This window comes from Macrobrachium nipponense, chromosome 12, assembly GCF_015104395.2.
Source record: "Macrobrachium nipponense isolate FS-2020 chromosome 12, ASM1510439v2, whole genome shotgun sequence".
Lineage (NCBI taxonomy): Eukaryota > Metazoa > Arthropoda > Malacostraca > Decapoda > Palaemonidae > Macrobrachium > Macrobrachium nipponense.
The window spans coordinates 37,534,674-37,552,502 of record NC_087205.1 but is presented as its reverse complement, the minus strand read 5'-3'; the positions used below and the strand labels follow the sequence as shown (position 1 = coordinate 37,552,502).

Genomic DNA, 17,829 nt, shown 5'->3' with positions numbered 1-17,829 from the left:
TGAATAAACAAGAATTGATGGTGTCTATACAAAGCAGTATAATAGATCTGTAGTAGTAAAGTTCTATTTGCATATTCTACGGACAAAATGTCGTCCTTAATGGCTTCTGAAAAACTAACAATCAATTTTAGAACTACCCTAGGCCTGTGGCATATACTACGTTACCGCATTGCAGCTAAGTAAAAGGAAATACAGAAAGAGACCTTACTTATTAAAAATTATAATGAATAATATATCAATAAATGGATAAAAAAAAGTGCTAAAATTCAAGCAGAATAGTATTAGGGTAGTAATGTATTGCACATTCACGTCAAGAATTGTAACGATTAATATCAAGAAATTCTTGATATTAAGTGCATTAGCCTACAAAATCTACGTACTGCTACTCCCTGCAATGGAATAAGAAAACATCTGTTCACGTTAGTGATCTTTACTGAGAAATCCTGAGAGAGAGAGAGAGAGAGAGAGAGAGAGAGAGAGAGAGAGAGAGAGAGAGAGAGAGAGAGAGAGCACTGAGATTGAAGCTTTCCTAAAGACAGAGAACTTCCACAACCAGCCTCGTCTACTGACTCGAGATTAACTCACAAGGGAGCGCTGGTTAGAGGCGATGCTGTGAAACCCAGGATAGTATCTAAATGAAGGTTGATGGGAGGACCCCAGAGATGGGCCTAGATGACACCGATCATGGGAGAAAATGGCTCAAGATACCAACCTTATAGGTCTAATTTCTCGAGAAGACGACAAAGAATAATAAGAAGTGGAAGCAGAAACCTTGTAAGGAGATGAGACTAATGTCTCAAGAAGAAGAAGTAGGAGTAGAAGAAGAAAGCAGAGGTAGAGGAAGAAGGAACTTATTTCTCAAGAAGAAGAAGTAGAGACAGAAGAAGAAACAGAGGTAGAAGAAGAAGAAGAAGAAGAAGCGAAAGACTTCAGTTATTTTTCATAAACGTCACATTCTGTAGTCACCAGATATAGGCTACCTACTCCATTGTTGTCATATTAAATCAGCAGAGATGTCTGATATGTCTCGTTGGCTGGGCGGGGTGGGAGAATTTCCCTTACTTAGAAAGAAATAGGGTCCAGTCCTTTTCAGTTTTGAAATATGCAGAAGTACTTCGAAAAAAGGTCTTTTTAAATCATTAAAGCTTGCCAATTTCAGGTCGGAAGAAAGCACGAAAAATGAGAAAAAGATCATCACAAAATCAGGAAGAAGAAAAAATTTCAAAGTAGCACTATTTTTTTTTCATAGTGAATGCAATACTCTGGTGGGATATTACTCACATACAGACGATGAATATAACTGTAAGAATATACTCATCCAAAGCAGAGAACATGATGTGTGTCTTCTTGAATGTGATATCTTGCTTACAAAAGCACTCACAAGCAATCAAGAAGTATTGACTGGAAATAAAAAAAATAAGACTTTTTCGATTACATTTCTTTTTCTTCTTCGACTGAATTCCTGAAAGCGGAATGTTTTATGATATTTATTTTTAGCTGAACTGGAATGTCATGTTGCTTTATTTGGCGGTAGGAGATGCAAGAACTGAATTTATGACAGTTTTGCCAATTAATCTCTCTATCTCTCTCGCTCTTTAATTTCGCAATTTGTAAGTACAGTACTAAAATTATAGACACTTATTATTACCAGTAGTACATGGGTATATAACTAATGGAAGTATCTTTATGGATATACATAGAGATAGATAAATAGTGTATGTATATTTTTTATATATATCATATGCACGTATATTACACACACACACACACACACACACACACACACACACACACACATATATATATATATATATATATATATATATATATATATATATATATATACATGAACATAGAGAGTTCAGTGCAGTTTAGTTTAGTTTGTTTTTATTTCAATGAATGTATATAGATATATATATATACTACATTATATATCTATATATATTATATATATATATATATATATATATAGATATATATATATATATATATTATATACTATATATATATTTATATATACACACACACACACACACATATATATATATATATATATATAATATATATATATATATGTGTGTGCGTTTGTGTGCGTGCGAGTGTGTGTGTGTGTGTGTGTGATGAGAGAGAGAGAGAGAGAGAGATCAACAAGAAATGGTAAAGATTCCGTCGTCCAGAGGCTTAAAGCTGTCTCAGGAGTCTTGAGTTTTTTTTTTGAAAGAATCTCCACTCGAGATCTTTTTTTTTCTCTATCCTTTCTGTCCGTGCAAAGCTGATTTGATCCAGGAAAGGTGCGGAATCAGCGCCAATGTGGTGAGTAGAGCCTGCTCGAGGTGAGAGAGAGAGAGAGAGAGAGAGAGAGAGAGAGAGGAGAGAGAGAGAATGGCGGGGGGAGGGGTGGGGCTGGTGTTTGGAAGCGTGAAAACAGAGTTTTATCTACTAAAGGTTATGTTATGACCTTCCGTTGTCAACACCTTTCTCTCTCTCTCTCTATCTCTCTCTCTCTCTCTCCTTTTCTGCTCATTTTATTAATTTTCCTGACCTTAAAATAATATAACTGTATACATTTATTTTATAAGTATGCAAGTTTAGAATGACTAATTGTCAGGGTATCGGCTTATACATAAAGCAATATAGCTGCATGTTATGACACTGTCATAAGCAGATTAAAATTTCTCTCTCTGTCTCTCTCTTTCCATTGTGGTTTCGATCATGTTAATCGGGCGTCTGTTGGAAAAAGTTCAGTAACCCAAACCCAATGTTATTTTTTTCCTTTCCATGAATGTCGAAGGACGGTCATACATGCGCTCTTATGTACTTCAAGCATAGAGAAAGAGAGAAGAAGAAGAAGAAGAGGGAGGAGGAGGAGGAGGTGGAAGAGGAGGAGGAGGAGGAGAGGAGGAGGAGGAGGAAGATGGAAAACGCAGCCTAACCCATAAGGGGAAACAGCAGCAGAATCTCGCCTCCAGGGACTCGCGTTTTTATCTCAAAATTTTCTCTCATCGCTTTCTCCTCTTCGTTCTTTCTTTCGCCCCGGATTTAAGTGCCAGCCTCTGCCAAAAGACCAGGTCACTATCCTTGGCACCCACTTATTTTTTGGGTCCAACTCGTGTTGAGGTACGAAATGCTTTTGAGGGTGTGTGCGTGTGTATGTGCTAGGAAGAATCTTTAAGTGTTTGGTATTTATTTTTCTTGTGTCTATTTGAAAAGGAAACTGTTTACTGAAGTTAACTGCATATATAATATAATTTCCAGGGCGAGTTTGGTTATTCATGGGGTTAGATGAGTTACGAGTAAGTTATTCAGGCTTCTTATCTTTCAGTAAAGCCTTAGTCACTAACGGGAAGCCTGTTCAAAAAATAGGTATAAAATGACTTCATTACACCAGGAAAAACCAGTTAAGAAAACATGCAATGATCTCATCACACAGGAATACCGGTTAAAAAAACAAGTATAAGATGATTTCATCGCACCAGGAAAACCAGTTAAGAAAACAGGTATATAGGATGACTTCACCATACCAGGAAAACCTGCCTTTAACTTCAACGTAACTTGAAGTTGTGTAGCAACTCTGCTTGTTGATTTGATGCGAGCGTTCTTACAAATGTTTACACTATCTTCGAACTCCTTAAGAACGGACGACAAGCTACAACACACGCATCAATAACTCCCACCCTGGAAATGCATGACAGGAAAAGCCCCAGGCGCTACTGAATCTATGAGTTACGGGTGAGACACAATAATTCAAGACACAAGGCGTCCCTGAATGATGGATCCTGTTCCCGCAGTCACGCCGGATCATATTCTAACAGAGTCTCGGATTAGCCCTGGTGTTATTCTCAGGAGGGACTCACGTGTGTTTGCATCCAGGCTATTTTGAGTGAGGGGTCATCACTTATCGATGCTCTGGGGAGCCAGTCGAAGTCTCCGTTTTTGGAAGGCGTTTCACACACACACGGGACGCTATTACTGTTTCAGTTTCTTTGGGAAAAACACTTTGAAACCCGGGGGGGGGTGGGGGGGGGGGGGGGGTGTCTGGTCTTTACCAGTCTTTGTGTGATATAGACTGGAAGGGTTGAATCTTCCTTTGCTTCGAGAGGATAATGACAGCTGAAAAGGTTGGATTTTTTTGTAATCTTGCCGGAATGCAGTCTGGATAGTTTCCTTTAACTTAATATAAATTGACATTATATACATATATATCAACTCTGCAAGAATATATGTTGACAGAATTCTAACCAAGCAATTTCCCTGAAACCTGATATCAGAATGTTTATGGCTCATTTTCCCCATCAATATTATGTTTAAACCTTCAAAATAAACAGCGTTCCTCCAACTGTCCTTTATATTACACACCCCCAAAGGTAATTTAAGTAAGGCAACCCCGTCTTTCTAAAAGAGTGCCTTTGTTCAAGTAATCCCCACCTGCCCAAAGAGTACCTATGGTACGGCACTCCCCCACCTGGCGGCAGTTTGGTACGTTGCTGCGGTATTCGCCATTTTGCATCATGCAGTAACGATTCCTTGAAATGACTGTGGCAGGAGAAATGAGTATTGCTTGCATACCTCCCTTGGTAACACTTTAACCTTTTCTGTTCTTCGTCCAACTGCCCTGCTTAAAGGTGATAAGGACAAACCTTGGCGGGATTATTTGTGTTTGGGAGCGTTCTGTTCGCCTCGTCTCCAATCCTCTTTAATGTTCTGTTAAGGGCATTATTTTTTGTGATGTTTCTCGGTAGACGGGAGAGAAGAGGAAGTTTCATTTTACATTGTTTTTGTAAGATCTCTCTCTCTCTCTCTCTCTCTCTCTCTCTCTCTCTCTCTCTCTCTCTCTCTCTCAAGTTTGAACATTTGTAGACCCAATTCAAAATACCCCTTTTGGGAAATTCACATGCTCGGAGTCACTTGTTTTAAACTTTTGATGAGAATTATCTTTCTTGCTTTTGAAGAAGAAGAAGAGGAAGACGAAGAAGAAAAAGAAGAATGAAACCCCCTCAAAGTCGTGTCCCTCGAGGAATGAAAACACTTTCCACCTGTAATTTCACCTTTGCCTTTGAGTTTGCTACCTGAGACTCACAACGAGGATCTGTTTTTAAAGTTGAAATTGATTCAAGGTACAGCGTTCCTGCGTAAAACAAATGAGCTTCTGTTGTTTTAAGTAACGCATTATTTTTTTGCCTTGGTTTTTATCTTTTACTTCCTTAGGGCAGTTTCAGTGTTAACCCCCGAGCCACATATTTGGAATGCAAAGGAACACATAAGATAGCATATGTAATTGGTCTTCACGTTAAATAAATTCAAACAATGAACATAGATAGATATATCTAGTGCATTTCTCTCTGTTTAAAATTTGCTTTGATTCTCATGGATTTGTGAGCATTATTTTATCTTTGATTTGCATCTGATTAGGGGTCATAGTGGCTCCGATTGCTTTGAAAGCTGCTGCTTGCTTGTTTGCTACATTATTTCAATAAAATATATACTGTCTTGTGGTTGGGGCTTTTCCAAGTGCGGGATAACCCTCTTTTTCTACTTCCTAATGATCTTGGCACTTTCATCTGCTGTTTACCTATTCCCTGTCTCTTATAGCTTTACCTTTGCTTTTTTTTTATTTTGTTATTAATATTAGATTATATTTTATCTTTATTCACATCTCTCTATTTATTATAATTTACTCATTATTTAGCCGGTTTCGTTTTCATTCGTACCTTTATTTTATTTTCTTCGTCCGTCGTCAAATTTCTCTACTTGAAGTAAAACGATCTGATATATAAGTAACTTAATTCGTTATATTTGTGGCTTTACTTTCTATGAAACGATTTGTATGACTGTGTATTGCATGTGCTGAGAGAGAGAGAGAGAGAGAGAGAGAGAGAGAGAGAGAGAGAGAGCAAAATAAACTGATAAGAAAAACGTGAACCCATATTTCTCTTTATGGAAGGAAAGACTTTGTGTATTGTGTCTCTGAGAGAGAGAGAGAGAGAGAGAGAGAGATGACAAAAGGAACATGAGAGTCACATCCATATCTTCTTAGAAAAAGAACTCGCCAATAACTTCCAATGTTAAATATCTCCGCTGTGAGCAGGCAGCCATTAAACTCACCTTTGGTTTCCCTGTCACAGAAAAATGAACAGGGGGATATTTAGAAATTTCCACCCTCCCCCTCTCTCCTCCTACCCCTTAGTCTGAAGGACAGAAGTTACGTGGTGCCCCGAGGGGTTTGGTGTGGGGGTGGAGGGGAAGGGGGAGGCGGAGGAGGAGGGGGAAGAGTAGGGAGTGAGGAGGGAGGCTGGTGGCTTGGTAGGGCCGCCTTCCCGTATCGATTTCTTGCTTTGGTGCTGTTCTTTGTCATATAAACGGGCGTTGATTGTTATTGTTGTTGTTGTGACGTTGCCCGGTGGTTGTGTGTGTGTGCCAGGTTGTATTGGTTGTTAAGGCGAGTCAAAAGTTTTGGGGGCCACTCGATATTTTTGTAATCAATTTACTTAACGTCCGAATTTTTCTGTTTTGTTAATTTTGTTTTTTCACTTTCCCCCCCTGGCCGGATGGAAGGGCTGACTGACTGACTGACTGACGACTGACTGAGTGGCTGACTGCTTACTTGCTTGCTTGCTCGCCTTTCGATATTTAACTTTTAAAGGTGATTGGGCGTAGCATCGCCACGGCAGCGGTACAGGTAACCTTCGGGAGAGAACGAGGTCGAGGTGCCGGCTGGCGGGATGCTGGTGGTGGCAGTGTTCATGAGGGCGATTCCGTGGCGAAAAAACGGTGTATTTATAGGTTGTGATTGTGCGTTCTTTCGCTCCTGCCTTTGGGGGGATGAGTGGTTGGGGGGACGGCCTGAGTTATACGAAATCGCTGGAACTTGATACCGTGTTGAATAAATATTCATTAAAAGGCGATTGGAATCACTTTACTCAAAGCTATAATGGAATAACATTGGCGTGGTGATTATCGAGTATTTTCAAAAAAATCTTTTTTGATGATCAGTTTGATAATTCCCAGTTATTTCTAATTTGATTACCAAACTGATTTTAAAACTTTTTCTTTGGTGTTATTCGCTATCTTTTGATTATTGAGAAATTTTTATTAATGTCTTTTTGTTTTCTATTCGTATGCTTTTTTTTTATCAGTTTGGAGTTTTATTGTTTACTTTGAATTCTCCATAATTACTCAGTAATTATTATTATTTTTCTTTCCAATTTAATTTAATCATTTTCACCCCAACTTTCCAGGTCTTACTTTGATCTATTGTTATTTTTTTTAATTTCTCATTTAACTTTGAACTTTATCCTCTAATTCTTGAACAATTCAGTTTCAATTTTGGGTTTTTCCTCTTTGCTTTGAATTTTTCCTCTAAACCTTCAATAGTTCCATTTACTTTTTATTTTTACCCCTTTGAGTTTTTCCCCTAAACCTGAAATACTTCCGACGCACTTTGGAGTTTTAGCTCCTCACTTCACAATTTCCGTCTCATCTTCAAATAGATCTGTTTCACTTTTGAGTTTTTCTTCCTTACTCTGAATATGTCCTCCTGTACTTAAATATTTGCAATTCAATGGAGATTTTCCTACTTACTTCCAGTTTTTTCTGTAATCCTTGAATATTTTCTGTTGCATTTTGGAAGTTTCCTCTTTTATTTGAATTTTTCAATCTCTCTTTTGAGTTTTTCCTTCTTACTTTGCATTTCCCTCTGATCCAGGAATAGTTTTCGTTCACAATTGAGGTTTTCCTCTTTACTTTGAATTTTTGCTCTAATCGTTGAATGTTTTCCTTTTCACCTTCGAGTTTTTTCTCTTCCTCCTTAGTTTGAATGTTTTCTGTAATCTCTGAATGATTTCCATTTCCTTGAAATGGTTCCCTTTCAATTTAGATTTTGAACTTCTCCTCTTGACCTTTAATGTTTCAGTTTCACTTTTGAGATTTTCCTCTTTACTTTGAATTTTTCAGTTTCACTTTTGAGTTTTTCCTCTTTACTTTGAATTTTTCAGTTTCATTTTTGAGTATTTCCTCTTTACTTTGCATTTCTCAGTTTCACTTTTGAGTTTTTCCTCTTTACTTTGAATTTTTCAATTTCATTTTTGAGTATTTCCCTTTGCTTAGACTTTTTCCGTCGAAAATGAGCCAAAAGAAGACTTTTCATCCTATCGGAGTCTTAACGCTGCCCCAGAAAGCTGAGCAAGAAGTCCGGAGTGCATCGGAAAGTAAGCTGCAAATAGGCCTGGGAGTGAAGGCCTACGAACGGAAGTTTTTTTTTAAGGGGGGAGGAGACGGGTGGGAGGGGTGGGGGGTAAATAGTACTTGAGTATTCAGAAGTAGTTATTTTCTTTCCTTTATTATTTCTATTTTATTTTCTTTTGTTAGGCAAAGTTGGAAAAGTGCCAAGATGTGTTTTTATTTACACAGAAGAAAATGGAAAACAAAAGAAACCGGGAAAAAAAGAAAGAAGAAAAAACTAAGAAAACAACATTGACAAAATGGACCCCAAATAACCTTAACCTAAGGGAACGAGGGAAGGTAGAAGAGAGAGAGAGAGAGAGAGAGAGAGAGAGAGAGAGAGAACTCCATTAAGGGACATTCAGCCCTACCCCGAAGCTCTATCCACCGTTTCGAACCCGTAATTTCAACTCTTTTCAGTTGTACTTACTCCCGACGGCTTGGGGTTAATGGAACTTCAGAAACGGATCAGATTCAAAGCCTCGAAAGCGGTCGTTGGTGGTTGAAGCCACCGGCGAAAAATGGCAACTTTTGGCGACAAGAGAACGTGACGTCATTATTCGCTGATACGAAAGGTGTGTGTTCGTAAACAGAATGCCTCCATGAGAACACTGGGTTTTCCAGTAAATTAGGGAGGAATATATCACTGAATGTTTTCGTAATTTATGTGAATTCTTACACGTTTTGTACCAAGCCGGCGTATTATGTGCGCTGAACATAGAACAAGCTGGTAAACATGGTCATTTCTATCTTTGCCAGTTGTGACCATTTGCTACGACTTTTTTCTGCTTTTACAAAGCGTATAGGAAAACTTAGTTAAAAGATCTTGACCTTGAGTTAACATAACAAACATTTGACTTATAGCTTTCTTTACCTATAAAATAAAAGCTGCCAATGTCTGAGAACTATTCGGTAACACAATTTGCACAAGTGGGATATTCTTGGGCCGTTCCAGCGTCAGTGGCTCCATTCTGTCTCTGTAACGGTAATGGTCAGGACAGGAGAGAGAGAGAGAGAGAGAGAGAGAGAGAGAGAGAGAGAGAGAGAGAGAGATGTATGTATGTATAACTGAATCAAAAAAATCTGGAACATAATGAATATATGAACAAAGGCAAAAACCACGAAGGAAAGTGGAACAATGGAGTACCACTGGAAGGCCTTTCGACTTCTTGTCCTTTACTAATGTCTTGCAGCGGCACTCCATCGTTTCACTTTCCTTCTTGGTTTTGCCTTATATATATATATATATATATATATATATATATATATCTATATATATATATATATATATATATATATTTAAAAGATTACAAACAACATTATCATTCTCAAAGAAGGATCAAAATCCAAATTAGTATCGAACACAGAAAAGAAATTGTTTCAGCTTTGTAATTGAAAAGAAACTATTTATAAAATTTTCATTATTGACCAAATCCTGCAAAATTCTTTGTTGAATCGACCAAGTGACTCGAAAAACTATTGTGAAATTTCCTTGATTATTTAAAACAAAATTGGTGACAAAATCACTTTATGGCTTTGAAAATGTTGCGAAACACATTTAATGTTTCAAAAGACAATTGCTATTGGAAAATGTAAAGTAAACTGGCAATTTCAAGTTTCATTTTTTCACTAGATGCGCGGAAAAAGAAGTCGATCTAATTCGCTGGATGTACAAAAGAAAATAGTTATCAAATCGTTGTTTCAAAACAAATGATTAGCTAACTCAATTTATTTTGTTAAAAGAAGACTGCAATTAATTTGTAAAATGATTCGAAACAGAGCTTGTATAATTCGCTAGATGTGTTTTAATACGAAATTGTTATATAATTGGCAAAACATTTCAAAACAATTGTCATTTCTTTATGTATGATTCATAACATTTTAATTAAATTGCTTTCAGATACATTAATCATTTCAAGACAAAACTCCTACCTGATTCGACAAATCTCTTCAGTCAAAATTGTTATATAATTCGGCAAATGTTTCAAAACAAAACTTCCATCTATTTCGCCAAACCTATCCACCCAAAAACCGCTACATTTCAAAACGAAACTGCCATCTAATTCGCTAAAGCTATTCAGCCAAAACCTTTACATAATTCGCCAAACGCTTCAAAAGCAAAATCATTGTCTCGCACCGGCTGACACCTTCGCTTGTCCCGCTATTCTCTGCCAGTTATTTTCGACTCATTAGCGTAAATGCAATATTATTGTTCGTAAGGCAACTGTCCCCCTTTTTTTCCTCCCATACACACCGATTCGGACGACATTTTTTTTCAGAATCAACACCTTTGTTCGATGGGACTCAAGCCAACTGGTGCAATCAATCAATGACGCTAGCAATGGCCGTTCTCTCCGGTTCATTCTCTTGAGCGTTTTCTTTTTCTATTTGGTTCTGGTTGGTTCGTCTATATCGGTTCGTTCTTTTCGTCATGTAGTTAGTCATATTTTTACATAATTCAGACGCAGATGGGGTCGTCAAACCTAATGCCCTCGTGTGGACCAGGCTTGAAGAAGCTATGAAAAAAGTGGGAAGGGAAAACATGAGCCTAGTCCTAGGCTATAAACCCAACCAATTAATAGTGTCAAGAACTCCTTTCTGAAATTACTTGGTCATGATGCTTGGAATTCGTGTAGGATGTTAAGTCTTTTGTCCCAGATCATAAATAATAGAATAAATTTGGGTTTCATTACAAGCAGGATAATTTCTAGAAGAGTTAAGCCACTTCTTTATGCGCTGAAATCCCTCACATTGAAAGCGTAAGCTTGTCCAGAGCCTTTTTAGCCTGCTATTCAGTAAATAGATTTAGAGATATTAGATGCAAGTGCCTAGCAACAGGTGTGCCAATAGTAACTCTATATTAGTAAAGCTGAGAGGATATAAGCCTATATTCACCTACAATACAAAATGGTAATTCACACCACATTCATAAAAAAAAGGGCATTAACAAAGCAATCACACAGGGAGAAATATAAACAAGATCTATGGGATTTTTTTTTTGTTAGAAGAGAAAAAAAAACCTCTACTGTTATAGCATCTACGAAGTCAGTACGGAAACTTGCGTGTGTTCTCGTGAGAGAGAACCGGAAAAGAATATTTCAAGGATGAATATAGAAACAAGAGGAAGAAGAGAGGAAACGAGGGGCGGTCAATATGGAAAAATTAAGTGGCGCAGGAAGAGTTAGGAAGATTGCTTACTGAAATGAAGACAACAATGATAGAGATATGAAGAGATTTGCGACGTTCAAGCTGAGGAGTAATGTGAATAGTAGGTCCACTACCATTCGTAAGAAACCCCTTTTATACTCAGCACGTTTTATATCCTACGCTTTATATCTTCACTAACTCTATATACACAAAGAATCACATCTCGAAAAAAAATTTCCTCTCACCTTCGTAAACGGGGATAACAAGAAACAGAATGGAAGAGACAAACATGGTATTTCAAACTGAAGAAAGACGCTGAACGAAAATTATTAGCAAAGCATGAAACGAAAAGAAGAAGAAGAAGAAGAAGAAGAAGATAAGAAGATGATGATGATGATGATGGTGAAGACTGGAAGAAATAAAAAACCTGTTGAAGGCAGTGGATGCCGGAGAAAGAGCCACATGAACATTTGTGACGCTTTAGTGGGGGCCAAAGACCGATATTGGAATCAAGGGCGCCTCTAATCCCGCCCCGTAGAGGCAATTCCCTGCCCTGAGGACGCCAGACGCCCAATTCGCTGGGGACCTTGGGACCAATCCCCAACCCCCACCCACCCAACCTCCCCTTTTGTCGAGATAAGAGTTCTATTTATAGAAGAGACCGTTTGTTTGTTTTTTATTCATTTTTCTCATGTCTTAAAACTTGTGGTTATGGAGAATTTTAGCGAGGTACTTAATTAAGTGTTTATGAAATTTCTTAAGGCAATTTAATTTCAATACGCCCTCTCTCTCTCTCTCTCTCTCTCTCTCTCTCTCTCTCTCTCTCTCTCTCTCTCACTATTTACCTACATATCTATCCATCCTTGTAACTCGGTCTATCTGACAAACTTCAATGAGCCATCTATGAGAGCTGTATCTGTCTCTCTCCCTTTACCCGTCCATCCGTCAGTCCACAAACCTTACCCCCTCTCTATCTCTCTCTCTCTCTCCCTCTCTCTACATATTTCATCAATGGTTAAAATTCTATCTCCATCTGTTTATTCCCTTTTCTCTCTCACCTCTCCTGCAGGTAACGCCATGCATCTGACGAAGTAGACGACGAGGACAGCCAAGAGAGACCCCTTTTTCCCTCCGCCAAGGCGCCGCCGCCCCTGACTGAGGAGGGTCTTTCTCTTTCCTTCCTTCCTCTTCTTCTTCTTTTTCCTCTCTTCACTTCTTACCTCTCGAGGACCTCCTCCCTCAACGAAGATGGCCAACGCGGGACATCTGGTCCGGCGGACCTCCCAGAGGGAGATGATCGTCCCTCAGAAGTCCCTCGACCGACTCGAGATGAGGGACATGAGGAACAGACTGGTGCAGGAGAACGGGGGCCCTTCCTACGGCACCACTAACCAGGGCTTCGAGGATCCCCAGGTGAGCAGCAGGAGTTAGAAGAAGAGGTGGCTTTTTCTTGCTATTAGTTTTTTTCTTAAGAAAATAGATATTTTATTTAATTCTGGAGACCCTGAGGTGGGATTTTCTTGCTAGTAGTGGTATGGGAAAATGAATTGCTTTTCAGTTTACAGAAACCCTTTGGTGGCTTTTTCTTGCTATTAATTTTTATTCCAGCTACCCTGAGGTGGCATTTACTTGCTGGTTTGGTTTGTTTTTAGTAAGCAAATTTAATTGCCTTTTCAGAATCCTGAAACATTTTTTTTTCCATTTCACGAAAGTGGCTTGTTTTTTCTCAGGTCCCAGAAATCATTGTGGTAAAAAATGCATCATTTTGATACCTTGTTTTGAATAATTCTTACTTTTACTCTGAAGATCCTGAGGTAGGAGGGAACGAATATCTCTTCAAAATATTTTAAGTAGCTTTTTCTCTGCAGTGGCAGAAATCACCTTATTAAAAAGTCAGTTTCTATTATTCTTGATTATAAATTTCGTCTGAAGACCCCCCTGTTAAGAGGGAGGGATTTTTGTTATCATTCTAAGGTATTTTAATCAAGATGATTTGAAGATCCCAGAAATTAACATGTGAGAAACTATTTTTAACATTTTACCATAGAAGTGGTTTTGCTTCTCCATTGTAGATTCCGAGTAACAAACAATGAGTGAGTGTTGCATTTTATTTATTTCAGTAGAGAAATGTTTCATTTCATAAAAAAAGGGAAAAAGAAAAAAGGGTAATGATTTCTTAAAGTCTCTAATTAGTTGTTTAACTTTAGCATAAACGTTTCCAGGTCAGAGAGAAGAATTATGTTTAGGTTTAACATTGTACTTAATATAAGACATTCTTTTTCAGGTTCAAGAAATTAGTGATAGATATATAAACTTTGTCTGTGTCTTAATGTTACTAAGCCTAGTTCTTCTAATTTCTAGGTAGAAAAACTATTTAAAAAATTTCTTCCATATGAAATGTGTTTATTTTTCTAATAATTTTGATTTTATTGCAGATTCTACAAATCATATGGAGAATGGGATTCAACTGTTTTGCTTCCCTGAATAATGTTAATGATTTCCTTTCAGATTATAGAAATGTCGGGAAGTGGAACCCCCGAAAATATGGGATGTATCTAATCTTGTTTACTTGCGTCCAGTGGTTTATTAGAAGACGCTAATAGATTCTACAGTTCAAAAGCTTTTAATTTCCTTCCAACTGTGTCATGTCTCTGGAAGTGAACAGATGTTAAGAACCCTCCCTTTCTTTGTCAAGAGAATGGGTATCTGAGCGTCGTATCTGGAGAGCTGGGGTAGGGGGACGATAATTTACATAGAAATAACGCTACATCCACGGGGGATATTTCCTGTTCACAAAAGGAGATCTCTCGCCCAAGTTGGGGATGAAGAGGAAAATTAAAACTCCCTACAGCGAGCGGGATTTCCTTTATTTCTGAAGATCAAGGCGGAAGACATGGCCATAATTTAGGGCGTTCCATTCCGGAAAGAGAAGTTTCCAAAGGCTTTTGAGTGGATTTCGTTAAGGCTTTTCTTCCTCTTTTTCTTCTTTTTCTTCTGAATTCTTAATTTCTTCTTCTTCTTCTTCTTTTGAATTTTATTCTGATTGGCCAAGTCAACTTGATTTGAAAGTTTCTTTACTTATAGACGACAAATCTCTATGTATGGCTTTAAATATGTTACTTCTCTACATAGAATAATGAAGAAATATCGGTATAGCTACAACAGTAATTTTTTATTTCTGTTGTGCAAAGTTGTACACTCTGATTTGAAGTATAATTTACAATTGAAGGAAGAATGAGTTTGATACCGACTTCCTTCTTTACAAATTTATGTCAGAAAATACATATTATTGATTAATAAAATTCTGAAGATAAAGCTGTAATTACCATATACGTTTCAAAAGTCGACGTGACTCATTCGCTAGATGATTTACTCACACAAACTCCCACAATTTTCCCTCGAGTAAAAAAATCCATGAAAAAAAACAGACTTTATCAGATTATCAAATTCTGATCGAGGAAAGGAAAACTTTCGGACGTAGAAAAAACGGAAACAATTTGTCTTTTTAGGAGAAGAGAGAAAAAAAAATGATTACAAACGGAAAAGAAGGACGGGAAGGGACCCACAAAAAAAAAAGGAAATAAAATAAATAAAAATTCGAGAAGGTTCCTTTTGAACGTCTAATTCTTTCGGATTCACAATGTAAATCTGTCTTTTACGATGAATGATTGTGTTCGCAAACTGGGTTCTGCTGGTAGGACCTACAAAAAAAAAAAAAAAAAAAAATTCAAAATTAAAAAAAAAAAAAAAAAAAAAAAAAAAAAGAGGTGGTTGGTGGAGGCGGGAGGGGTGGGAGAAGTTGCTGGTTCCAGGGAAGAGGTTGGGGTGGGGGGAAGCCGGGTGTAATTTTATGTAAGAGTAAAGGCGGATTTGGAAAAGAGAAACTACAATTTCTTGTAGTTCCCACCCAGTTTAATGGGAGGGAGGGATAACTATAAATAAAAAGAACCTACTTTTTTTTTAATAATGTTTTATCTCTACCTCGTCGATATTCTCCCCTGAATGTCTAACTTTTTAGACCAATCAATTTTTTTGTCCTGAAACTTTTCTCATTTTTTCCGGACATTCAACCGATACTCCTGATAGAAACCAAAAGCTTATTGCCATCAGGTTAGTCTGAACGAACCTAAAAAAGAAATAACGAAATGAAAAGAAACAAAAAATAGAAATGTCGATAAAAAGATGAAAGTGACATCGATTCCTTTTGTCTCTTTTTATGAACATCAGAGGTCAGAGGGTTTGGCCGGATGTGGCCACTGTTTGATACTTGGGGAACCAGTAAGATCATAAAGTGGATTAATGTTGAATTTTTACGACAGACAAAATAGTTTCAGAATGGTCTTATTTTACTTTTTCTGGTTAAAGCAACCTTCAATTGCACATTTCCTGGGAAACAGTATAAAACTAGATGTAAAGCTATGTTTCTGCTTTGAACATTTTCAAATTGCTTAAAAAAAAAAAAAAAGAAGTTTTCAAATGCAATGAAAAATCAAAAGTTGAAACTTTAAATAAATTAAAAGGGGAATGACTGAATCTATATTTTCAGTTTATTATAAACCCACAGAGAAATGGTCAAATCTATATTTTCAACTTTATCATAATTTAAGAGAGAAATAATTGAATCCATATATTTCACTTTGCTGTTCTGATACTACTGCCATCTTAGCAAGGAAAGTGAGTTCCAGTCTGGGAAGGCTGACGTCCTCATTTTTCCCAATTCTTTTCGAGAGCTGACCCCGGGCAGTGAAATGGGTCGCGGCTTTCGTGCTTGAAGAATCCAGGTGTGGGAATCCAATTAATATGTTCAGGTGTTATTACCTGCAGGGGGTCAATTCCAGGGCAAGGTGGGGATTTGTGGTTCACCAATGTAGCCTGATTGAAAATCGGCTTCAGTAAAGGGAGTTTGCTTTCCAATATCTAATGACAGGTCTACTCTAAGGCATTTACGATACGAAATGACAGGATATTCAAGATCACACGTAACCTGATTCATTTATTTGATATTGGCTTAAGTAACGGGCATTGCTTTTCAGTCAGTGATTACAGAACTACTTTAAGACATTTACGATAAGAGGTGTTAACAAATAAACTAGAAACTGTAAGTAACGATCAACGGGGTTTGTCAGATAGACCAAATCAACAGGAAGGCCACCAAGTCTAATCAAACATGATGATGATGATTCCACGTGAGAAACTTCTTGATCAAGTTCTTTTTGAAGTTGTTGGTTTTGCCATTTTAACAATAATTATTTGTTTTGTTCATCACAATTCTTTCAGTTTCCTCACCGTTCGATAATATGCTTGCGAAGCGAACGTCATATTTCACCACCAACATGCTTTAGTAGAAAATTCAGGACGATTGATTGATCGATTTTTGGCTAATAAATCTGGCGTTACAAGCTTCAGGACGACAAAATGTATTTTACACGTTAAATGTATGATGCAAAAACAAATTTATGAATAATTCAGTGAATCTTTTGTTTTATGACAAAATTCAGGACGAAACAATGTACTTTGTACGTTAAATTTTCAATGCAAATTCAAAATGACTTGAATAATTTCCTCATTTGTGAGGGTAGTGTACACTGGCAATACAATAACAATCAAAACTTGTCATATTAATCCAAATCTTGCCTTACCTTGGGAAGGCCGGAGTCACTTGCACTACCGGTTAAAAACAACAACCATTAAAAAGTATTAAAAAACGACTCGTGATTAATTTCAGTCACTCAAAATGACGGCCCTAATCTCTCCTTTGCGTGTATCAGGTGACCTTTCCAGAGAGCGGAACCGAGGATTTATGTTTGGGCCGATGGGGCGGTTTGAGGTCGACAGCCGAGAAGGGGGAACGTGTTTTCATTTACATCTTTGTGTGGGGGAAGTAAGCTCTTTAGAATGTCACTGACTATTCTGAATGGTTGTTTATCGTTATGTTTACATATGCTAGTCTCTAGCACTGAATGATTGTTCATTTGGTTTCGTTTACCAGTTACGATCGTCATTCCTTGACTATTCTGAGCGAGTGTTGTCTTGATGTGTACACATGCTAGTTTTTAGCTCTAAATGATAGTTTACCATTTAGTTTTGACCAATTACAGCGATCCTTTTTTTCTCTGCTTTAAATTTATTTTTTCAATGAAAGGTTCATTATTATATAATGACATTATTTTTAGAGACAGTATATATATAATATCTATTGTACTAATCGTTGCTTTCATTCCTTATTAATAATCTTATAAGAGTCACCAATTCTACTGATTTTCTATTTGATAAAGCAAATAATGTAATTTCATTTTCAAAAATCCCATTAATTTCACATTATTAAAAGTACCCATTCAGAGTCCAGTTTGAGGAGGGAACAAAACAAATGAACAACAGAAATAACAGATGATGAACAATGAAAGATATAGTAGCTGCAAATGACGTAGAACTCGGAAATCTCTAATAACCACAATATTTAAAAAC

At 37.3% G+C, this 17,829-nt stretch overlaps 1 protein-coding gene across 6 annotated transcripts in view; it reads left to right on the top strand.

Moving 5' to 3' along the window:
• Positions 1–17,829, top strand: part of LOC135224491 (sodium-dependent neutral amino acid transporter B(0)AT3-like) — a 194,512-nt gene that overhangs the window by 52,799 nt on the left and 123,884 nt on the right. For all 6 annotated transcript variants that reach the window (XM_064263497.1, XM_064263501.1, XM_064263499.1 and 3 more), the window contains one exon: positions 12,434–12,777. In XM_064263497.1, coding sequence (XP_064119567.1) covers positions 12,613–12,777 — 165 coding nt within the window. In that variant the 5' untranslated portion in view covers positions 12,434–12,612. The remainder of the gene's footprint in view (positions 1–12,433; positions 12,778–17,829) is intronic.